Source organism: Pomacea canaliculata, linkage group LG9 (assembly GCF_003073045.1).
Source record: "Pomacea canaliculata isolate SZHN2017 linkage group LG9, ASM307304v1, whole genome shotgun sequence".
Classification (NCBI taxonomy): domain Eukaryota; kingdom Metazoa; phylum Mollusca; class Gastropoda; order Architaenioglossa; family Ampullariidae; genus Pomacea; species Pomacea canaliculata.
This window is the reverse complement of record NC_037598.1, coordinates 19,338,565-19,364,147: the sequence shown is the minus strand read 5'-3', so window position 1 is coordinate 19,364,147 and position 25,583 is coordinate 19,338,565. Positions and strand designations below refer to the sequence as shown.

Genomic DNA, 25,583 nt, shown 5'->3' with positions numbered 1-25,583 from the left:
AGTGTATTACAAATTTCAGTTGTTTCCTTTTGTAACTAATTCATCAACAAAAAATGTATGCTCTGCATATGCCTTTAAAGTGACATTTTGCTTAATCAGTATGCATATTAACCTATACATAAAAAACCTGTAACAGGTGTGACATTAATGCAATATAAAAATATTATAGTGTTCACAAATTTTAGAAATACAGGAAATATTACCAGTGTTACACATATGTGCGCACTGAGTTCATCCCACAGCAAAAATGTTCATACATTTTCTCAGCTTTAAATGTATTACTATGTACAGACACGGTTATTAAAATGTTGGGAAAAAATACAGTAGCAGCAAGTCTAACCAATGCACCCAACTGCATAATCACTTGAATAGCAACATTTATTGCAATGGTTCTAGTTAGTGCATATTTGATATTTGTAGATATGGGCTTTTATCTCCCAAACTTGAAAACAATTAAATTTTTTCTTGACTGTGTTCAAATTACACAAACTTAAAACTATGTTGTTTTTCTGTACTGTCTTGTCCACGTTTGGCAAAACATAGTACGTTATTCATAAGGCCTTTGGGTATTTAACATAATTCAACAAAACTAAAAGAGGTCCAGAAATAAATATTAATAAAATTGTACATTTTTTTTTTTTTTATTGTGGTAACCAAGCTACTGCTTAATTTTGTTTTAGAGACTTAAGTGTTATTTGATGGTATATTGTTATGTATCTATCATGGATTCTCTATACAAAAATAAAAAGAATTTATCCTATTTCAATGTACACAATAGTTGAAAAACAAAAAACTTTCCCTTTGCATGCACTAGGCACAAAACAAAATTTTTGTGGGAAACATTGCTAGTGTATTTGCTCTTACTCTGCTAAAAGGGTAGTTAGCAGCCGTGTTGTACAGATATTTTTATTATTTATATTTACTATGTGTATATAATCAATTTGTTATTACATTAAGCCAAAAACCTCCCTAACATTACAGCGTGACTAGCAAAAACTGCCAGTTTAAACTAATTAAAATAGGCACAAACCAAAAAATGTGACAAACTTTGCTTTAAAAAATTGTTTTTAAATATTATAACAAAAGCTAATTGTACGTGTTTTTTCTTTTAGTTTCTATTTATATTTTATAAATATTTAATTGATTCACTTTTACATTATTTATCGAATATTTATATCTGTACATTCATTAGAATCAGATTCCTCAACATGGACTAAAGTGTAACCTTGCCTTATAGCTACTACATCAGCAGAACATTGAATGGATCAGCATAATGCCTTATGCTTATATCCATGTATTCTACAGAGTCCAATTCCTCATTAACTAAAATGTTGCCTTCCCTCACATGAAGCATTGATCCATAGCCAAGTGTTCTATTTTCACCTCTTTCTGGATCTATATAATCTTCATGAGCTCTGTCTGTAAAGTTTCTCAATTCCACAGACAATTCAGCTAAATAAGCCAATGACACCTCATCAGAATCTGACACTGGCTCTAGCAGGAGAGGATTCTCGAAGTGATCTCTATCCTGCGAAAGGACTTCCTCCTGTGAAACAGTATCTAAATGAATAAAGGAAAATTAGCGATGAATCATTAGCAGCATGTAGTTCACCTGAAGACACATCCTCATCTAGCGATGGGGGCTGAGAAAGCACACAGTCCACAGAGTGGGTGTTTTCAGCAGAGGCTCCTTCTGCTGCCGGGATATGAAGAGGATTAGAAAAAAATAACTCTAAATGGTTTGCTGCCTCATCTGTGGGACCTTCCTCCACAACAGCACTTGCGTCGTTTTGTTTTAATGTGAAAGCTTCAGTGTCAGTCTCAATCTCTAAAGTGACATTAGCCTGCATTCTTTTAGGAGAAACATTCATGAAAGAGTCTTTTTTGTCACCATTCCAGTAAAACGTTCACCAACATGAAGTCCATTTCTTGTAAGCACAATATTTCTATCTGCTACAAGAGAAATATTACTAAGGGCATTGTTGGAATCACCACCATTTTGAATACTGCCACCATCGTCGATCTCATCAACATCTTGGATGTTCTCTTGCAGTTGTCTTAATCCAGTGTCACTGTTTACAACATAATCTGCCCTTCCTGACCTCAGGACACAACTTCCAAGTGCTGATGACAAGACAAAAATAAATGTTACAAATATAAAGACCAAAGAAATGATTAGTTTTTCCCAAACAATTATTATCTGTTTGAAATGAATAATGTGTTAGTAGTGTTTATAATAAGTGTTGTGTCAGTGTGTTCATTAATATAGCAATAGTACTCTCTCACACACTTCAGAGAGAGATAAATTTAAATAGCCGAGCCAACTTACCTACCCATTTTGTAGTACTAATTGCCTGATAATCTCAAATTTGTTTGAATTGCTTTCACTTGCTAGTATGATCATGAGTCTATATTATTACTTGTGAAACAAAGCAGGCAACTGTGCGGTACATTCTACAGCATAATATTATTGTTAATGTAGTTGTTATTTGTTTAGTGTATCACTATGCATGTGATAAATAAAGGAAATAAACTGAATATTGTGGACAATGAAAGTCAAACAACACTAAAAGCAAAATAGACACTACAGACAGGCAAGTCTGCCATAGAACAATATATTAAATATGCAAATAATTTAAAAAATACAGATTATGGAAAAGACATTAAATTTACAAAAAAGATGTCTGCTTTAAATCCAAGCTACAGGAGTGTACATGTAAGATATGTAAGGGAAGAATATTACATCAAGTATAACTGAAGGTAAAGGAGGCATGAATATCTTGATTCTAAATTTAGCTGATGTATATAGTGTTCTACACATCTGTCACCATGCTTACCAGCACTTTCAAAAGCATCATGGATAAAGCCATCCATGATTTTCAGATTACGATTAGCTGCATCAGGTTTTGGACTGTTCCTATGCTGATCTGCCAAACAGGAATCTTCAGATATTTCAAAAGTGAGATATACAGTCCCACCTTTTTTAGAGCAAGTCTCATTTTTTTCAAATTAGAGACTTTGCTCAACAAGCTAAAACGCTGGATGTGAAGGCTTCTTCTGCTAATGCCATTCTTGTGCAGAGCGGGCATACTCTTACAGGATCTTTTGCCTGCAAAGGATTGTACTTTATTTTTAGCAAGAACATTTTACTAACCTTCTGTAACAACATGTATGAAGGAAAGCTAGCAATTAAAAAGTCTCTAAAATATTTAAATAAAAACCAATTTCCTAATATCAATGAATTAAGTACTATTCAGAATGTCATAGACATAACTGATATCATCAATCTGCACCGCCATGTTGGTAGTTTCATTTTACAAAGATTTCACTGAAGTGGCTAAGTATAAACATATTACCAGATTTTGGACAGTTGCACACTGGTTGTTCAAACACCTGGAGACTAGAACATCTTGCATACTTGCTTACGGCAATATAAGAAGACAGCAGAGAAGGCGTGACGCTTGACAGGTGAAGACAAGGACAATCCATATCTCCTGCTTTTTAATAAATTTTTTAATATTTATGCTAAGATAAAAATCAAACTAGTAATGCCTTTTCACCACCTTCACCTTTTTTTCTCACACATACACACACACAAATGTGTTTATCCAGCAAGCAGAGGACATGCATGTTTTGTACTGAGGACTTCTCAAGTATTCAAAGAGTTTTGTGTAACATGATCTTTAGACATTTAGCAACCTTCAAAGAACCACAGTAACCCAAAAGAAAATCAGAGGCTAAATGGTATTATGAAGCACCAAAGAACCAAGAGGAAGAAATGCATGCTGAAGAATAGCAGAACATACAACTGACACTAGCAATGTAGTCTAAATAGAATCACTTGCAGTAAGGTAGATTGCAACTTTACAACTCTAAATCACCCATGACAGTTTTTATTATGGTGGAAGACTACACATAGGAGGAAACTGCAAGTCTACGTATAAAAAGCAATACTTTCACATGCTACAGCATTTCTTACCCATATTTTCAAGGATATGATAGTTGATTTTACTTTTGTTTGAAGGCAGCAGGATTAGGGTTTTGAGAACATTGGCCTAACAAAGCTACATGTATATTTTGCATGTTGAATGTATTACTAGTGATCATGCCTGATGTCAACAAGATGTTAGAAATCTTTTCTGGTAACACCAAACAGATCTACAGGGATATAGCTATCTATTCACAATTAGTGTAAGGTACATTTTGAAAGAAGGTGCATATCCCCAAAGTATGTCAGAATTCCATGCCAGATCATGCATCAATGAACACCTAGTGATGTGATCTCAAAAAGACAATGTGAACAAAAAAATATCAATATATTATCTTAATTAGATTTGTGCAACATACTGTAAAGTTTTAACAATGCATTTTAAACTAGCTCAATTTAATATAGAAGGCGGGCTTTGCAATCCAGCAGAAATTACTTACCTTAAGCAGCAAGCACAGTATCAAATACTATTATAAAAAGGAATGAAATCAGTTTAGAGTTTAGGAGTAGGGTTAAAATTAGAGCTATTTTATTCTGAACAGTGTACTAATTTGCATAACACTGTCCAGTATTTCTTACTGCTTACTGTTAAGATATTAACTTCTGCAATGCTGGAAAGCCAGCCTTCTACCTTGTTTCCTAAAATCACCAAAGTTTTTTTGACACAAGTGAGAGGTTTTTTGTCCATTAAGATTTCTCTTGTTCTCAAGAAAAACTAAAGAACATTTTGAATGCTAAGATGAAAAAAGTGCAGTTACAAAATTAGATAAGTTTGAAAAGTAAAAAATGTACAACGGCAAAATTTAGTGAACAGGTTAAGTAAGAAAAAGAAAATGCAAGAAGATAAAATTTGCAGGAGTATGATCCACCATCACATCTATTATATGAGAAACTGGTAGAATTTGTTTTAAACCCAGCTTGAATGCAGAAAATAGAAACCACAGTACAAAATTGAGTTGGGGCAAAGAATAGTAAACAGGGGGTTGTTTAAACTAAATTTTGAAAGTCACCTTTATATACTTAAGTGGCCATTTATGTCTTAAATTGAACCTTTCAGAATGTTGACATCTTCCTTTGATTTTATTGTTGCTTATGTTGACGGTTGAAAAAAGTTCTAAAGTAAATCTATTTTTTGCTATTGCGATATTGTGAAAATTAACATTATCTGATGTACCAAAGTATTTTATACTTAAAGGATAAAAGCATATTTCATGGAAAAAATAAATATAGTATTGATGATCTAAAGAAAAAAGAACTTGAGTGAACATAACTACATTGATCCATCTTAACAACTTTAGGGTGGGATTTTTTTCTTTTTATAATGTTTCAATCACTGAGACAGAAACATGCCAACCCACATAAACTGAATAATAAAGAAGCTTCTTCTGCAACTTGTTTCCTTCAGTGGAGATATGTGTGTATGTATATGTGAAGCGAATAAAAAAGGAGTCATAGAAACAGCAGCTTCTCTATTACTTTATTTATATGGGTTTTTCTAAACAGACTAAATTTTCCTGGCTTGTCCTGTATTTTGATCAGCTAAAAATAAATGAAAATATGGAGATTTTAATGAAAATTATTATTTATACAATGGCTGATTGTTTGGATATGCTGCACCATAACTAAGACTATGTCAGGGCAAGAGAATACATTATATGGATGATATATTTATACAAACCAACACACCCATACTTTTAAACAGGTTATAATGGTACACTTGCTTAAAACTTTACAGCTATTTGGTTAAATACTACTTTAATGTGACCAGTCACTAGAAATAATATGGATGCATGAGCGATGAAAGTATAATAATAATAAAGTTAATTTATAGAGTGCTTTATCCTACCATCAATTAATGGTGAGCTCAAAGTGCTTGACCGGAAAAATATATAAACACAGAATAATAATCTACATGGACACAATATTATGTTTATAGAATGCCACATGGTAGGATGAAAATATATACTGATGGTCATAGGGAAAAACTCTCTCTCACACACACACAAACATTCCACTCAAATTTATACTTTTTAAAATATTTAGGGAGAAGTCATTTACAAGCATTCTTCTTTTGGTGTGGTCCCATTTGAATCAAATTATTCATTAGATCCCTAATTAATTTGTAAACACAATTTTTAAAATATAATTTAAAACTTAAGAAAATGGACTGCCAATAATTAACTTAAACACATAAGCATGTTGTACTAGTAGTGAGCAGTTAATGTACATTTGTTTTTTGGCTAACTTTCAAAATGAATGCACCAATATGTTCGATAATAAAAGAATATGGATTTTTCAACCAATAATTATAGTGATGAAAATATGATCTGCAAATAGTTAAACATGCGCTTTTGCAGCATACGTATCAACTGTACTGAGATCATTATTTAATGTTTGTAAGTGTTATTAGTTTGCATTGTTACTGTTTGAAAATAAAATCTATAATCTAGAAATCTGATTGCATTCATTTAAAATAAAATGTATAAACCGTCATGTCAAATACTGCATATTTTTTTGAGTTCATTTATATAGGGGTATGCGGAATTATAGTTTATACATACAGATCTTACAAAACTACTTGCTATGTTTCTGAAGGATTGTTGCCACAAATCTAATTCTGTATTTTCTGCCTACAACTTGAGTGAAACAGTTTTATTTTAATCAAAATTTTAGCCTAATTATTTTTTAAAATATCTCTAAATCACATATTCCCAAGCAACCACGACAACAGCAAACACTTGAAAAAAGAAAACAGCAAGACAGAAAATTACAACAGACACAATGCTTTTCAACCTTTTAATGTAAATAAAATGCTCTGTTGAGGTACATACACAACCTATGCACAAGGACAAACACTTTCTCTTGCATGCTACAAACATGGAGTGGACTTTTTGTATCATTTCTTCTCTTTTCTCTCTTCTTTTTCTTTCTTTCTTTTCTTTTTTTTTTTTATTTTGCTGTTCTTATGCCTTTTTCATTTGTTTTGTTTTCTTTTAGTTTTTTTTTTCTTTCTTGTTCCTTTTTCTTTTTTTCTTTTTTTATCTTCTTTTATGCAAGATGGTAGCTTGCAAAATTTCTAAACAATTTTTTCCCTTCTGTTCACTAGCAAGCATCATCTCAGGATCCATTTGCACGCATGTACACAGTCACACACACATACATGCACACCCTCACACACACATACATGTATGTACACTCACACTTTTTTCCATCAATGAAATGTTATACAAGTTATCATTGTTCATGAAATTTAAAGAGCTGTTTGTGCAAACCTCCAGTTTCTGTCAGTACTTTCATTATATAATAACAAAGATAATAACTTCCCTTTAAATGATACATGTAAAATATATTTTATAATTTTTTTAATATAGAGAACTCATAATAAGGAACACCTAGAAAACTATACTACTGCAAAATGTGTTACATATATCAACATGGCTAAGTACATTTAAAATGGAAGCGTGGGAAATTGTCACTATATCATAAGCATCATTTATATATGAAAGCTGGAGGTCAACACATACATATCTCTAAATCTTGCAACAGTCATATACAATGTTTTACTAATGCTTTCATTACTTCCATGTTGACTACACTTGTGTATTCATCCATAATAATGCAGAATACCCCTGAAGAAAATTAAAAGTCATCAGTTCCAAGAAAAACTGCTGTCATCTAACTGATAGAATGTGATGCATTAAACACGAATCTGATGTTTCAAGGAATTATGTTTGTTATCAGGATTATAGTTCCTCCAAAACATGATTTTTTTTCCACATGGAGAGGGGATGGCACTGATAGCCCACAGTATGTCCAAGAAGAGCACAATTTTTCTGTCAAAAAGGCTATCTGACTCACTGAAATCTGAGATCAATGACCTGGCCTGTTGTTACTAAAGATCCTCTTCCAGTAACCAAGATGCTTACAGTGCATCACATCGTTTTCCAGGGCCTCTAGAGTTCCTCTCCAAGCAAATAAGACCAAGAAGCATTCTATCCGCCAGATTCTTGGAAAAACTACTATCACTTCACTTAATTAAACACGTGTCAAATTCTTTAATCCACTGATATCACCTTATAAAACTAAAGCATGCATGTCAAATTTTTCACAAACCAACTTCAAGCAATAAGTACTTTCTGTCAGATGCTGCAATGATGGCTCCAAAGTTTGGATTTATATCAGCATTAAGCTTTTGATGTGACCCACAGGTCATTCAGAAGAGAAAAAAAGGATGACAAAGGCAAAAAGCCTGATATTTTTTGCCAGCAATAGTAATATCAGATCCTTGAAATGCCAAAATAGCTGATAGAACCATGATGAAAATAAGACTAAGAAGTAACCATCCAGAAAATGTGCCATGCAGTTATGTTGTATCAGCTCTTCACTTCAAGCAGCCCTTTTGTCAAGAATGATCTTTGAAAATGTTTTCACTTTATGTCGAAGGGTTAATGTAGAGTTTGTTGGGTTGATATGCCAAATTCCACACAATGAGGTGACTATTTTTTTACCTGCTCACTTTCTATTTTTTCTTCAACTGGCAGACTTTTACTAGATGCTGTATCCTTATGTCAGTTTTCTCAATATATTGTTTTATTTTTTTGCTGCTAGTCATGCCCACACCTGTAAAGTGGCTTCACCTGTGCTAAATAGATTTACTGTTGTCATTTATTTTTCAAACTTTAATTCTCGTCTATGTTTCAAGTTGGCTTCTACCTCAGGTTTTCTCTTTTTGCTGCCTTTGAAATTTCTCATCCTTTAGTAATCCTTCTCATGGTTTTCAAGTACTCTTCCTCAAGAATGATTTTGATGGTTTCTAGATATCATTTTAGCTTGTTGAATTCTTAGTTTCTGTGCATTTTTTTATCCAGGTGTGGCTCTGAGGATTATGTGTTCATAAACTTTCTTTTTTGTGAATTTAGTACATCTAAGAAGAACACAATCTAAGTCATTATTAACCCTCTGTCAACTTTGCACAGCCCAGTGAGCTGAAAGCATTATCAGATCTTACTCTTCATCATTTTGAGTCATCATCATCAGCTTCCTAGTCCTTAATTATTCCATTTCATTGGGGTAACTGATAACTCTTTACCAATAACTCTGACCCTCTTTGTTTGTGGTTGTATTGTATGAAGGTCCCATCAAAAAGAGCATGTAACTATAGCCAATATCCAAGGAGACTAGGGATGAATTCAATGTTCTATGATGGTAAGATAGATTTCAGTAGGTTAAATTTGCTACAAATTACTGGGTGCCCCAGTGGGTGAGTGATACAGTGTCAACTTGTTCACTCCAGTGGGGAAAAATAAGTTCCCCCTATAAAATGATCCATTCCCCATGCCACAGGTAATGGTCCTGCTGCCTAGTGGGTAATCTTAGGAAGCATGAAAACTAGGGAAATAAACTCCTAGATCAAACTGTTAACATGGGATTATGGGCAATAGCTTTTCATACTGAAAGGTCCAGCATGGGTCAATGAGACAATGCCCACGTGTTCATGACCATAAACAGCCATCTAGTCAAAAGATTTCAGCAATCAACAAAAGGGGTGCACATCAGATTTCAACTTCCCCAAGGCATACAACTATGTAACAACTTCCATTGTGAGGATCTGGTCCAATTACTTCAGATAATTCCACAAATGTGACTTTTTGTGATTTGATTTCATGATGAAGCAGAAGTACACTTTTTTCCTGGTTATAAGCTCATCTGCATTTGAAGAACTGACCCAAGAATTAAGGAGCTGGTTATTTTAAACTAAACGCTAAATTTTTCATCCACTACTCACTTCTGAGTAAAAGCAGAATATCAGCAGCTTATCCACAATCTTGTGAGCAGTTTATAGAATCTTTTATATCTCATAAGGCTTTATTTTGAAGCCCTACATTGCCACAATTATTTAATATTTTTATCCAGAATTCTCATAAAAATATAAGTTGTTCTCATATTTTAATAAGTGCGTCAAGACTCAGATGTTGGAGGAGACTTAATCAGTCTGAATGGTGAATCAAAAGTTGACATGAGACCGTCAGATCCTTTATGTATCACCATCACATGGGGTACTGTGGACTAGGCTCACATCAGAGAAGATAAAAACTGTACGTATTGCCAAAAGGAAGTGAGGCCATGGAGATCAGACTCTATCCTACATCCTATAAGGCTGTCCCATCCACAAAGTGAGGCATTTGCAAAGCCAGCTGTAGCCAAAAGGAGTGAACCTTTGTACACTCAATTCATATGCAAATGATCTTAATCTGTCATCTCAGTTTTGCATCATTCCTTGAGAAGCAGTATTTTTTTTCCACATTAGAAAAGATGAAAACTGTATGTATTGCCAAAAGGAAGTGAAGGCCATGGACAACAGACTCTCTCCTACATCCTATAAGGCTGTCCCATCACAAAGTGAGGCATTTGCAAAGCCAGCTGTAGCCAAAAGGAGTGGACCTTTTACTCAACTCATATGCAAATGATCTTAATCTGTCATCTCAGTTTTGCATCATTCCTTGAGAAGCAGAATTTTTTTTTTTTTTTTTTTTGCACATCAGAAAAGACAAAAACTGTATGCATTGCCAATAGGAAGTGAGGCCATGGAGATCAGACTCTCTCCTACATCCTATAAGGCTGTCCCATCCACTAAGTGAGGCTTTTGCAAAGTCAGCTGTAGCCAAAAGGAGTGGACCTTTATACTCAACTCATATGCAAATGATCTTAATCTGTCATCACAGTTTTGCATCATTCCTTGAGAAGCAGTTTTTTGCACTGCAGTTGAATGAAGGTTTGTGTGTAAAAGCTGGATGCAAGAATCAAGAGCTGGTTTTATCTACGAAATTCAATCATGAAAGCAGGTAGCCCTCTAAATGACCAGATACAATGCAAGAGTCAAACTGTGTGTTGAACCAAAATAGAGGTAACTTGTGTAGTTGTGGCTTGTATGCTTAAATTTCCCAAAGTCCGCTTCCTGAAGAAATCTTTCTACACGACATCATGGGTACAAATACCTGTATATTGTTGAGCTCCACTACGTTTGGAGATTGCTTTCTCCAACCGATGCTATTCCATTTTCTTTGGCTTAGTTAAAATCCATCTCCAGTCTTCTACGATTGGTTAGCGTGTTAAATATTCCAAACAGACATTGTTATACGCCTGGAATCTTCCTATATTGCTATTAAGTAGAAGTTGTAGGCTTGGTTCTCTGTTTCCTGAACCGACAAAGGGCATTTCCTTGGCTGTATTTTTGGTCTACATATCGAAATTTTCAGCAATACGAATATGCGATCAAGTAGTCCAGAGTACCACTTAAGCAAAAGCTTTATATTTTCTTACCATGGCTTTGTGGTTCATGTTTTTTCCCCAGTCTCCTTTGTTTTTAAGAGCAGATAGTTTGTTTACAAGCTGCAATTTCAGCGCGAGCAAAGGACGGTATGCGGAAGTTAATTAGAAATCAGACTTTAAAAGTAATAAAAAAATTGCAGTTTTTATAAATATAAATTAATTTTTTTAAGCTGTATTGTTTTCTGTAGACTTATTTTAAGAAATAAGTCTTTTGATACATTCTCGGCGATAAGAGATTTTTATGATTACATCATCGCCCACTATCCTTCCACGAACTTGTATTACCAAGGTCGTGTATAGGTGGACTGCTGTCTGTCTGCCAAGACCAACGCGCAGCCTCTTGCGAAGTTGTCCGTTGTTAGTCTCGGCGAGCCTAAATAAAGAATGTGAGTAAACCGGAAGCTTTCTTGTCTTATGCCTCGTATTAGCAGTAAACTAGAAAAAAAAAAAAATCGTCTGCCAGCAGTCCAGGGACTAATGTTCGTGGTATTACTGTGCTTCGGTACGATCGTCCGCGACCTTGACCATCACTCCACTGTTTTTAAAAAGTATTAAACTGTGCTAATGTAAATATTAATCTTTTTATTGAAAGTTTATGTTGCGTTTAGCCATTTATCTAGTTTGGAGTATTTGCACAATACTGTGTTTTAAGCAGTATTTTTTCAATTCTTAAATGAAATCTTTTGATGTATTTCAGTGGACAAGATCCGCATCGTCTCGTCCATTAGTTTTCAGAAGCTTCAGTACTCTCGTTCGTTCGTACAATATAGTCCGTAACTTTTTAAATTGTACTAGTTTAGTAATAGACACTAGCTGATATAATTATTAGTGGCGTAAACTGGAATGTTGCAATCAGATAATATTTCATACAGTGTGCGCTTGCTCAGATTTTTTTATGAACGTGTTGTTACCGTTACCATATAGACGCCATGATCAATGGTCTGTGCTGTGATGGGAATTATCGTTGTATTGTATTCAGCGCGTGACAAATACAAGGTCTAAGTAGGATTAAGGTAAATCCTAATGGCTGAAGAATGAAGTTGGGGAACAGGATCTCTGAGCTGCGCTGTTGCATGCCTGCTTAGTATATTTTAATACTCGTACTTTTGTCGTTTTTACACATGCATTTCCTAGAGGATACTCCCGGCATCTAGTCATCCTACCACGCAACAGCAAATCTGATGCTTCTTTACAAACTTTAGCAAACGCTAAATATGTCTTCAAAATTGTTTTTCTATTTTTTTAAATTCTGACAATTAAGATGAAAAAGTATGTATTTACAAAAAGGGGCAGACTTTTCAAAGCCATGACAAGAAAATAAATACCATAAACTTTGCTAGAGGGTATTGCAGTATCATTTCATTACTTTCTCAAGGTGTTCATGCATGTGTGTACATTGAAATAGATGTACACTTCATTTTTTGTGAATGAATGAAACAAACATAGTGTAGCCATTCTAAACTGTTAAATTTTAAGATATTCTTCAAACCATTATTATTATTTAATTTTTTTTATTAAACATAAATATTAAAGCAGTTGATTTTCATGTTAAAACTAATATTATATTCATATTAAATATTATATTTCATATTAAACTAATATCAAATCTAGGAACATAGAGCAAATATTTTACACAAAAACTCTCTCTCAGATACACTCACTCCTGTCCCCTAAATCCACCCACACTCACAAACATGTACACACACACCCAACCCACCCTTAATAAATAATCTCTGGCTTTTTAGCTGTTAGCTAATGTCAGAATCAGGTCATAAATGTCTAGAAAGAAATTAAAACACATCATTGTTTCATTTTTATCACATGTGGTGCTAGCAATTGTGGGTCAACAACAATTTCCTGAAGAGGAAGGTCAATGTTGTAGTCATGGGTCTGGTGTTTGAGATGCAAACCACTTCGTCTCGAGGACCGTTGAGGAATTGGTAACTCTGAATGATGGGCCGGCAGCGGTTCAGTAAAGAAATATGGATGAAGAAGAGCCTAAGAAAGTCAACAACATGTCAAGTTTGACAGTCACCTTAAACTTACAGACATGTTAGGAGAACATAATACTGTTGTTCGCCACTAAAATGTGTTGTTTTTTCATTTGTTTTCCTAGCAAATCTACTTAACTTACAGCGTGTGAGCTCAAAGCACACAATAATAAACCATCACCAGAGCAGCTAGTCCACTTTTGTGACATAGCTGCAAATGTAGTTTTATCATTTTAGGAGGTTGCTCATTCTGATGTTTAAATACTTTTATATTGAGAATGAATGAGCTATTTGATCAGATTTCAAGACAGTATCTTGTAATAAACTAAAGGCAGCAACTCGAAAAAACTTGCGCTTCAAAATGCATTGTCATGAGGAAGAGGATTCATGTTACCTTTTTGGCTGATATTCGCTTCTTGGATGGGTAGACAAGAAAACATTTCAGCAGATCCAGAGCTTCAGATGATGCATCAGGGAATATTTCTTCAAGTGGTACAGGCTGGCAAGGCTCGAAAGAGATCTTGTGGAAGTCAGGAAGGTCCTCTTCATGCATTCCCTGTGGATGGTTTATCATAGCTTAAGTTAACATTTAATGCTGAAGAATATGGGATTATAGAAAAGCACCTGACTATCATTGGTAGTCTGTAACAAAATGTCCTCTGACAATTTTTTTTGTGTGGGTTGCAAAACTGTTTATAAAGTCTTCAAAAGGTGAAAAATCTATTCTTAGAATCATTGGTTAACTGATTCAGCGTTTTCATGTTTCCCAAAGCTCTTATTCAATCGGCATTTGGTGATCACAACGATCAAATGAACTAGAGAGACAAATATATTTTGCACTCAAATCAACTTACAGGCCAGGTTTTTTCACTAGGGGTTCCAAGGACACGAATAACAAGACAAAGCTGTTCAATGTCATTCTCACCCTGGGAAAAATGTAAGTGTCACATGAATGTTCATATTATCTACTACAATATTCTGAAAAAACTAAATTTCAGGCAAACATTCATGTAATACCTGGAGGTAAAAATATAAATTACTTTAAGATTTGTGTTAATAAGCAGAACAAACATTCCTTACTATTCTCAATATACACAAATTTAATTTATGTTGTTGGTTCACGTTCGGCAGCAAAGTGCACAAAGATTATTTGGACCAAAGTATTACATTTTATGTGTTAATATTGTGATAATTGTAGTATTTTTAAAATCTTGTTTAAGGAGAAGGACAGTATCACTGATGAAAATACAGATTATAATAAAAAGAATTCACTTTCACCCTGTAAATAACAGTAGCTATATCAAGCCTACAGTAAGTGTTTAGTAGTAGTTTAAAAAGTAAAATACTTACAGGAAAGACAGGAGAGTTGTTTAACAGTTCACCAAATATGCATCCTGCAGCCCTGTAAAATGGTGACAAAAAAGAATTCAGATCAGTGCTCGCATTAACACACTTTAACCAGCTTTCTAGCTAGCATAAACCAACCCTGCAATGATTTTTTTTACTGATATTTTTTATTGGTGCCATTGTACCATTGTGGTCAGCTCTTAACCATGTTGCATGCCAAAATTTGCTCAAAAAAGAGATAGTTTCTAACCCAGTGTTCAAACTAATTAACCTTCCCTGAACTTGACTTAACTGCAAGATCTCACACTTATACTTTATGCTATATTGCTGTCTTCGTGTCTATTGCTTGTTTTGAGTCAACATTTCTATATTTGGGTATTGTAATATAGTGTTGGCGCAGTGCAATCTGCCTACTTAAAAATGGTGAACTGTGCTATAAAAATATGCTCATTAATATTCCACCTCTGATTTAATCCTTTCAGTTCATTTTTCAATTTGATAGGTGTTTTTCTCCCCATAGGTGTTAAGTTCTACATGCCCCCAGAAGGGTATGAATAAACTTTTCTACCCTAACTTTCTGTTGGATACCAGTTAGCAAGTGACCAGCACCGAAAAAAAGAGAGGACTGATAAAAACGTCCGCACTTCACACAAACATCTTGTAAAGTAACCATTGTGTTTTTAACATGTTTGCATTCTTTTATTTTAATTGGAATTACAATATATTGCATGTTTGATCACTGTGGAAAACATGGGCCTTATCTTATCCAACTTCCACAAAAAAGATTTCAGTCACTTTTAATGTAAGAAAACTACAAACAGAATAATGAAATAAGTACACAGGATTAAACTACACATGTATGAAACATCATTCACAGCATCCTCAACTCACCACAGATCAACCCCTTCATCATACTTGCGAGCTCCATAAAGAAGTTCTGGGGCTCTATACCATCTGAAATTATATGAGTGTAGTTAATGATTATGGCATGCAGTAAACTGATGTTAGCAAAAATATTTTCTCATATCTCATCAAACATGTATAAATATCCCTTTGCCAAAGTTATTTTCACAAATTTATATACTATGTAATACTCTTAGTTTTAGGAATATAGTAGTGTAATCACACCAGACCTTGTGGCAACTTGATGACTATACTCCCTCTCGCCTTTGTTATGGAAGACACGTGCCAGGCCAAAGTCTGCAAGCTTTAGGTGGCCTGTTGAGCTGATCAGCAAGTTGGCTGGCTTCAGATCCTGAAAAAATCAGTTTAAATCTTAAAATATATTTATAATATATCTATTTTATAAATTCAAAATATATCTAACCTCCATACTTGCAAGGGTTTAAATTTTTAAATTAACTACATTGGCCAGGGTTTAAATTTTAAGTAAAAATTGTTAACTCTAAATAGTACTTGAGCTTAACGCTGCAGTCAGTCAGTCATCCCCTTGACCAGCACTTATCGCTGGGGGGAGCACATGGATAGGTCTAGAGCAGCCTCTTCAGGCACTTTTTCTTGAATGCCTGGATTTTCCTTTCCGTTTAAGCGAGCAGGGTCCATAAGTCCATGTATGTGTCACATCTGTAGAGCAGGATCTGTACTACCAGAGATTTGTACAGCTTGTACTTGGTAGTGAACCTGATCTTATGGCTATGCCAGATCCCATGTAATGCTCAGTGATTAAGACCCAGGAGGTTAATTGAAAGCTATCCTCATGTAGCTTAGACACTTCTTGAGCACCATCATTCAATCATAAATAGGAAGCAAATTCAAATACAGATAGTGATGTACACTTACTCGGTGCATAATCTTGTTATCATGAAGAAAAGCCAGACCTTTGAAGAGCATCAGCATATATGACTTTACTTGACCTTTAGTAAGTGGGCGCTCTGACTTACGGATCACTTCTGACAGGTCAGACAACATATACTCAAAAACTAACACAATCATGGAGCCATGGGGAAAAGCTTCACGCAATCGCACAACCTGTCAAAATTAAAAACAGATGTTTCAATTAATTCACACAAAAATTATTAGAGGTGATGCTTTTCTAAAGCACTTGTACACAGAATCTTATACAAAGAAGAAAAGTAAATGTCTAGTGTGTATGGTGTATATGTATAAATAACACTGATTCTCCCTTTTCCTTTAGTCTCAACTCTTCCCACCATCCATTATCTTGTCAATACCTCTTTTCCCCACACGTTGTCAAAGAACAAATTTTCCCAAAAGTGACCCCCCAGAATATTTATGTTGCCACATTTGTCCAATATTTTTGTTTGACAGATGTGGCAAAATAGCAAGGTAGGTCTGTCTTTAAGTGTTACAACTGCATATGCAGAAATCTACAAAACAGTTTCACATGTTCATGAATGGATCTACATAAAGAGCATTTGAACATTCATGAAAGCTGACATGGGTCATGCTGAACATGCATCATATTCATACTTACATATGGGTTATCCTCAATTAGCTGCAAAGCCTTGATCTCTCTGCCAAGAAATGAAAGTAATACAATGTACTTCACTTCTAAAAAAAATTCCAACACTAACTCGATTTAAATATATATTACTGGTGAATTTGGAACATAAAGTTAGAGAAAAAAACTCCACTATATATATATACACTACCTGAGAGCTGTATTGGGGATGCCATCTTCAGGATTTTTTAGTGAAACCTTCTTCAATGCAACAACTTCACCACTCTGCAAAACATATATGAACATATTTACGTTACATTTCCAAAGAATGGGATGTGCAGATGAGAATTTTTTACAGCATAATCTATATCAAAGACATTTTATACCACAGTTTGAGGTTAAGTAGGAATTTTTGTAATTTTAAAAAACTATACTTACAAAATTACAAAGCTGAAATAGTTTAACTGTTGTTAAATTTAGATAACTGATTCTGACAGATCTACAATTAAATAATGAAAAGATGTATATTTATATTATAGCTAGAGTATAAAAATAAAGGGAGAAAATTTAGCAGAAATAAAGAGTCACCTCAATATGTTTTGCTTTCAAAACAATGCCGTGCGCTCCTTCACCAATGCGTCCAAGGATGCTGTACTGCTCCATTCTCTTACTGAAACTAGTGTTTAAAAAAATTGGGTGGGTTCGTTAAAACAACAACCAAGGCTAAAATTAAGTCATTTACTGTGCGTAAAACACACACACACACTTCAACGAACACAAAGAACTATTATTGGTCCTAGCATCAAGTATTAGCGTATCTCAGTGCTAAGATAAATAATGTTTGTTATGCACGCTGTTCATATGTAGGAAAAAGAGCTTACACTTCAACTGCGAACTTTGTAACACGCACAATTAGTCCACTACAACTACCTGCGAACGTTTCCAACGACGTGTTTACGATGCCGTACGACTTTTCCCCCTCTCCCCGTAAAGAGTAAACTTTTATTAGAGTTATCTTCCTTATATCTAATTACTGGACGTGAGTGTCAAAACGGTTATCGTAAATGCTACATAAAAAATGTTACTAACAGTACATAACAAATTATTCAGTTAAAATTATTAATTATTAGGAACATGTTTGATTTTGAAGGTCCAGCAGTAATCGGTCATTTCAGTTCTGCGACTGGTGCCGGTTGTTCCACGGACTTGTGGGCGGCCCGGTGGCGCAACGGTTACGCCTGTTGTCATCAATACAGTGAAGGTTGGCTGTCCTGAGTTCAGCTCTCGTCTCATTCTGTCTCTGCGTATAGTATCTGCTTACATGGCTTGCTCCTTGCCGTGATATAGCATTAGTTGCTGGCTCAGCCTAAAACACCAATTTCCCTCTACCCCCACGGATCATTGCATATAATTCCGGGCCCATCTAATGCTCGTGCGGGATTAAGACCATTGTACGTGGAATTTTGTCGTGTTTGGTGTCTACTGACTGCTGTTGATACTTCTTTTTTTTTTTTTTTTTTCGTCTGCTTTATATTTTAGATCTATGTGAGTAGACAAGCAATGATGACATTCTGTGATCCCTGTATCTACAATCCTGCCTAACGCCCCATTTAGTTTCTTCACTGCCATATTGTGCTGATGCGACATCCATGATATCGTGCTTGTGCGCCGAAACGTAAACAACTCTTGCCTTGTTTTCTAGAACTCTATGACCCCGCTTTGATTGTGGGAAAAGCGCTCAAGAAATTGTCGTCATCGTCGTCGTCGTTGTTGTTGCTGCTGCTGCTGCTGATGATGATGATGATGATGATGCATAACTTCCAGTATTAGAGGATGACAGATGAAAGCCTGACCAAACCGATCACACTGCACACCAAGTGCTGCTTCTGTATCGTAAGGATGTTCTGGCGACGAACTGCTCCAAATGACGAATCGTTAGTCTACGTGTAAACAACGGAGCAAGATTTTAAAAAAAACAACAACAAAGATAATTTTTAATAACTATAAATAAAGTATAACAAAATTTTTATAGTACGGCCATATAACAGTGGTGTGACTGTACCCGCCTCCCTACCTCCACACCACACACACACCCCACATACACACACGCCCTTTCCCTCCTGTACCTCCTCTTCCCTTCCCCCCAACACACACATCTTGGCAACTGCCACAGGCTTTGCTAGCACTTGACAACGTATGAGAATGTTTGGGTGACAAGCGATTTAACAGTGCAATGATAAGACCTGCTTGAGTGGACGGCACGCAGAGCAACAGAAAGGCAGGAAGAACAACAGATCGAGGGATGTGTCGACTTGACCCTTCTGCTACACAGTAATGCCACAACGATACAGCACGATACAAACCGTCCTAACTATACCAAGATACAAAAATCAGTCACGAAACCTCGTAAACAGCAACGAGAGACTGCGTTCCTACACCAACAAACAGTTTGTCTTGCTGTGGAACGAGTTGGAGGATTTATCCAGCCGCACGATGTGAGACGACATTTAAATTTGACACACACATGACTAATAAAACACAAATACAGAAAACGAAAAAAAAAGAATCAGGTAACAAGAACTAAAAGTATCGTGATTTTGCAGAGGAAGGCTAGTAGGAAAAGTGGGAGTTGAAAAAAAAAAAGAACATTCTGTGGACTAGTGTTACGAGCAATGCTCGCGGGAGATGTGTCTTCACCACGCATTTGAAAGATGTTATTGGTGGATAGGTATTATAAATAATGTTTGAACAATGAGAAAAAACCCATTTTTAAAATCTAAAGACAAAAACAACTATACCTATAGATAAATATCCATGCTTTCGCTTTAGTATCAACACTGCGATCAGAACTAAGATTATCGACAAAACAGATGAAACATTTGACAGGGGCAACAGTTCTTCATAACAAATATCAACAGTAGCAGCAGCCCATTCAACCATTCCCCCCTTTCCATCCATCCCTATCCCCATCTCCTTTGTCGAAATATTGATCATCAGGTCAAGTTGTCAACCTTTTTCTTACTAAACACCTCCAGACTCACAAATCATTTGCACCAGTCTATAACGAAGAAAATATAATAAAAACCTTTCTGAACCATATTGTGTTCGGGTGCACTGAAATTATGGTAGTTTTGTCTATAAATAGCTTCACGAAATGAGTCTGTGTGTGTGTGTGTGGTGTCACCGCAGTTATTTAATGTTAATACGTCTGGAACCTCCAGCTTGTGCGCCCGAGAAAATGTTAGTAGGTCTGGAACCTCCGCTTGTCCGTCCCATGTGAGTGGCTTCCCGCGATGTTGCGAAAGTGCATCATGGAGCCTCATCCTTGTCCGTGTTTAGCTCCACTAATTGCGGCGTCTGCATGCACGTGCGTGTCCTTCACTCTTCAGCTCCGGTGCCAGTTCCGAGTGCGCGCCACCAGCATGGCGGACTGCGCGAGGCCCGGGGAGTGGTGGCTGCGATGCCATCTGTCTTGTCTCCCCCTCGTCACCAGCCTTCCACAGGCTCCAGCAGATGCGTGCTTGCTGAAATTGTTTTCACGGGAGGAAAAAAAAACCTTCAACTTCCAAACAGCCATCACAGGAGTAGCACGTATGCAGCTGAAATATTTGTATTTGTCTACCTGACATGTCAACACCTGCATTTAGTCGTTCCAAGCACTGCAACACCAGTGTTTGTCTACTTGACGAGTGATTTTCCCTTTCGTCTCAACGCGAGGAGTTCGCATCCTGCACTTTTCAACGCCAATATTTCTGTGAAGTATATTGTACACCAGGTCATAGCTTTCGGTCTGATAACTCTCCAGATAAGAAGGTGAAAAGAGCTGAAGTCGTATTCTTCTCTCCACGTTTTTCAGGAAAGACTTACGGGTTGTGGTGCAGGTTGTTGAGAGATGGATACTCTATCAAACACCTCAAACGTTTCGGTCGGCAGGCAAGCACCGATCTGGACCGACACCTACATCGCCCGCAACCTGGTGCTGGGCACTTCCGGTATCGTTCTAAATATCGTTACCATGGTAGCCATCATGTACGACCGTTCCGGGATGGTGTCATCCTTCCGCGTCCTCCTCCTGAGCCTGGCCGTGACGGACCTGGGCGCCATGCTGGTGTCGGTGATGTCTAGCGTCTTGGTGTGCTACCACATCATCGGCAAAACCATCTGCAAGGTCTTCGTCGCCTGCTTCTACCTCTGCGTGGACTGCACGGCCGTGACGACCTTCCTCATCTCCGCAGAACGTGGTGCCGCCATCCTCCTGCCGTACCGCTACCGCGCCTGCGCCCTCTCGCGGCAGAAGCTGGTCACCATGGTGATCTCGTCATGGTTGATCAGCTGTGCCCTCGTCGCGGCTTCCCTTGTGGGCGGGTTTGAGAACAGGTTTAAGTGCATCCCGGTGAACTCTCCCACCAAAGGTGGAGTTGTGCTGCAGGGACTCTTGCAGCTGTCGACGGCGCTGGGAGTGGGGACCATCTACCTGGCCATCGCCTTCAAGTTGAGGCAAAGCCTCGCCAAAGGTCAACGTTCGGTGACGATTCGCAACACGGCGCTTGACCCTTCACCTTCTGCGTCAAGAGGTCGCCAGCTAAGCTATTCTTCCTTCTACTTCCTGCCGCAGGACCCCGCGTTTCGAGAAACGTCTTCTCAACGTCATTCGCCGATCCTGACAGCAGCACTACCACCAACAGCAGCAGTAACAGCAGCAGCAGCAACAACAACAACAACACCAAAACGCTTCTTAATTCATCGGTGGGCTTCATCCGCGCCTCCATCTCGTCCCCAGAAGATGATCTCTCCGCCGACACCGGACCACCACTAAACACATGCGCACCAGGTCAGCCTTTGATCCTGCTGCCTTCAAACTCACCCCGCAGCCCGCTGGAGCAGGGTCGTCCCCATGTCAAAGGTCACCTCCCTGTGATCATGCTTCGACTTCAAGCCAGTCCATGGTGGATATACAGTCTCGTGGCACCTCCGCGGAACTTTCTAGAACGGCCTTTAGGCCCAGGCACACAGACCTCACCAGGTCGCAGCTGAGGCTCACGGTCTATGCCGCCATTTTGACTGTGTGGTTCTGCCTGTCCTACCTGCCCTTTGGCATCTACTACATCTGGATCGTCGGCTCGGGGGAGGACAGAGGTCGAGAGGTCAACACGGCTCGCAATCTGGTGATGTCTTTCTTTCCATTCGTTAACAGTCTTCTCAACCCTTTCCTTTTCTTCTGGCACACAAGGAAGCGGTCCCTATGTTGTGGCAGGGATCCGCGGTCAAGACGACCCAAACTCCGATCCCTCAACCACTTGGACGGTTGAACGGCTGAAATGTAGCCAACCTATGTCTCAGCGTTTCCTTAGTTCCCATGGCCGCGACTACCTTGACCAGGAGAATGCTCGTCGGTGAGTTTCTGTAAGCGCCTAATGTGGTGTAGATGCCGGGGGCTGACTGCACAGTCTTTCTAAAACTCAAATACCTACCCGATTGGTGGCTCATGTCACGTGTTAATGATCAAGCGTGACATCGCAAGGAGAAACACAAATCACGAATTAAAAAAAAAATATTTCCTCGCCTGTTCAAATCTTCATTTGGACCCGATGCCGTTTGTGACGTCAGTACCGGTGGTATCATGGCTGACCACAGCATGGCTAATGCAAGTTTCTCAGAAAATACTGAATCTTGAAAGCCCAAGTGTAGACATGGAAACTGTTGTGTCTTTGAATGCACAGGAAAACTGACAGAAAGTGTAATATGTTCCCAAAGGATTCATCGTTGTGAAGACAGTGGATGGACTTCGCTCGTGCGTGTAGAGCTGACTTGACTGCCCATACACAGTACTCTGCATGTGAACATCACTTTGCTCCTGGGTGTTACCCAATAATGTACATGATGAAGAAGCAAGGTGGATTTGAGGAACCGCAAAAACATTTTTTTCAGGCTCCTTGCCTATTTTACAGAAGCAAGCATTTTTTGTGTGTATGTGTGTCCAACAACAGAGTAGCTTCACGAACACCTGAAGTTATCTTGATTAATGTACTTCAAACTCAACTTTTCAAGCCACACTGTCAAACCTGTACCCGGCGACAAGGTATGTTTTTAGTAATGTGCACAAAGCAAATGATAACAGTATCTACAACAGTGTTCCCGAAAACGTATCTCTGCTTTTCCATTTTGAAAAATTCGTGCAGGGGAAAGTCACTTTTTTAGTGTTCTTTACATTAACAACTGTATGAGTAACTTTGCCCACATAAACATGCAAATCATTCCCATCGGTAAATTTTCACGCTTGAGGCTTTTGTGACAGTATGTAAGTAAACAGACAAACATAAATTGTGATCGTCACCTGCAGCTTGCAACATTTGATGAATATCAAAAATACTTACCTTGTGCTATTGTGAAGTAATTCTTCGTCGTCTGTTGCCTGAGGATATTGTGTTTGGGGGTTTGAACCTTCACAATCCTAAGGTTTAATGCCTTCAAGACTAGAGAACAGCTTTTCACACTCGTCTGCGCTGCTCCAGCATTATTAATGAAGTTCGTCTTATGAACTTGTATTGCTTCACCTTCTGGTTGTTATCATGCTTACCGAGACAGCGTGAACACGTTCGATATTCGAGATATATATATATGGCCGTGTATTTATATATATTTCAAATTTGACGGAAGATTTATTGGAGAACTTTCAACAACTTGTGTAATTATACATATTTTTTTGCATATACGTACGTGCGTGCGTGCCTGAGTGCGTGCTTGGAATCATCCTTCTTGTGTGACTTATACGAAATAACTTCAAGTTTCAAAAATGCTTTTTAAGAATAGATGTCGCCTGTCAGCCGTAATACCTCTCTCAGCACCTCCAGACTTCAGTGGATAGAAAGGATAACGAACAAAGACAGACATCAAAGTGGTCTCCATGACAACCCCTGACGGAGAGCAAACTACATTTAAGATAAATGATGTTTGGAGGATCCACACAGCTCAGATGACCTCCTTCACTGGACTTGAAACAAATACAAATCCCTGCTTCATAATGTTACTGCAACATAATGTTTCCATCTAACTGACTTCTAGAAACATATTTGGCTTGTCTTAGACAAATCCGGAAGAGGTGGCACCGCACGTGCATGGAAGATGCGAGGCGAACAAAAACAATGAGCTCGTTATCTTCGAGGTCGGTGTTCGAGATGTTTCTATTTGTAGAATCGTTAGACATTTTTGTTATCCCTGCAAATCTTTTTCCCGCTTGATAGTTTCTGATGTAGCTTCGAAGGGAAAATAATTATTGCTCCGAAATTATTCTTTGGAATTGATTTCTTCCATATTTTTAGAGCTGAAATGAAGTTTACATTTATCTGTGCACGAACATCCGCTGCACGATGAAGCCGGATCTCTATTTGTAATAGAAAAGATTTATGCTTTCATTTTAAGAAGCTAAATTTCTTTGTCTTTTTTATTTCTCTTGTCATAATAAACTCGAGCCATTGCAGCAGTCAGCCTAGCGTGAGAATCATTCGACCGAGACTGCGTTTCTACGAGCGGCGAACATGGACTTGTGACATGAACTGCATCTCATTGCTGTCTTTGCTGGACCTGTCTGTTGTGCTTGATACACTTTACCTTGACATCCATGCCCGGTGCCTTTTTGTTAATTCTCTTTTCTCTGACTCTGTTTTTAGCTGGTTCCGGTTGTACTGAACTGACCGCCGCACCCAGACTGTGGTACCCAGACATCTTTGCCCGCTACTTTAGAGGCACTGTTCTTGGGTGTCTGTTATTAATTGTTTACAAGAGAAAAGTGTGGGTTCTAACCCCTCATTCCACTTCTAGTAAGTTACCTTTACCTATCTTTACCTTTTTAGGGAGAAGTGGATAACAGGTTGGAGGTGCCAAGTAGTGCAGAGAGAAGCCGTGGGTTCAGATCCCGTCTTAGGACACTCTCTGCATGTCACGTGTTTGCAGGGACTGCCGTCGGGGGTTTTCTCTGGGAACTACTGTTTCCTCCCCTCCCCTCTCCCCTCATAGCGTAAAATCATCTCTGATGCACTTTGCAGTAAAAGCATCTAGCCAAGCGATTAGAGCTCAGGAGTCCGAACAGAGAGGTGCGCCGGTTCGATACCCGTGTAACGCAGCAACCTTCCCCACGTCCACCAGCTGTACATGATTACATGGAGGGTTGGGCAAGGTCAAGTAGCAAGGGAGAGGAAATGAATACCATTTAAAGCTGGCCCCGAAAAAGGGAAGTCTGTAACATCTCACTCCCCAACGACCTAAACTAGGTTTCGGGATGAGGTTTACTGCCTCCCACCTTATTTTGAAACTGTTATAGAAGTTTTCATTTATGGAGTTTTCGATGTGATGACTAGATTGCTGAGCTTGTCACATCTCGTGAATAAAGTGGTGTCATTATTTATTATGTTAACTGAAGATGTGGATCGGTTACAGTCAGTCCGCGACCCGCCGGCTCTGTCAGGATTCTGTCGACATGCACTCGCCGGCTGTGTCACCGAGGACCTGG

General features: G+C 37.7%; 1 protein-coding gene and 1 long non-coding RNA gene across 3 annotated transcripts; both read right to left on the bottom strand.

Moving 5' to 3' along the window:
* Positions 1 to 470: 470 nt before the first annotated feature.
* LOC112571879 lies at positions 471 to 11,421 on the bottom strand. Its single transcript, XR_003100903.1, has 2 exons — positions 2,838 to 11,421; positions 471 to 2,124 (listed from the first exon to the last, which is right to left on the bottom strand). It is a non-coding gene; the product is annotated as an uncharacterized LOC112571879 (long non-coding RNA).
* Positions 11,422 to 12,829: 1,408 nt separating this feature from the next.
* Positions 12,830 to 18,059, bottom strand: LOC112571983 (cyclin-dependent kinase 20-like). Of its 2 annotated transcripts, none has more exons than XM_025251444.1 (11): positions 18,008 to 18,059; positions 17,666 to 17,753; positions 17,289 to 17,362; positions 17,111 to 17,150; positions 16,456 to 16,644; positions 15,789 to 15,910; positions 15,547 to 15,609; positions 14,659 to 14,710; positions 14,163 to 14,234; positions 13,703 to 13,864; positions 12,830 to 13,315 (listed from the first exon to the last, which is right to left on the bottom strand). In XM_025251444.1, the coding sequence occupies exons 2-11, from the start codon at positions 17,738 to 17,740 to the stop codon at positions 13,118 to 13,120; spliced, it is 1,047 nt and encodes a 348-aa protein (XP_025107229.1). In that variant the 5' UTR covers positions 17,741 to 17,753; positions 18,008 to 18,059; the 3' UTR covers positions 12,830 to 13,117. The 2 variants fall into 2 exon arrangements, with proteins under 2 accessions (XP_025107229.1, XP_025107230.1); XM_025251445.1 differs by having other exon boundaries at positions 17,959 to 18,032.
* Between the last annotated feature and the right edge of the window lie 7,524 nt (positions 18,060 to 25,583).

Coding starts and splice junctions, on each gene's coding strand:
- LOC112571983 (XM_025251444.1), bottom strand. CDS start 17,740: ATGGAGCAGTACAGCATCCTTGGACGCATTGGTGAAGGAGCGCACGGC. Junction 14,235..14,658: donor ACAACTCTCCTGTCTTTCCT/GTAAGTATTTTA, acceptor CATTTTTCCCAG/GGTGAGAATGACATTGAACA. Junction 13,865..14,162: donor CTAGTGAAAAAACCTGGCCT/GTAAGTTGATTT, acceptor AACCATCCACAG/GGAATGCATGAAGAGGACCT.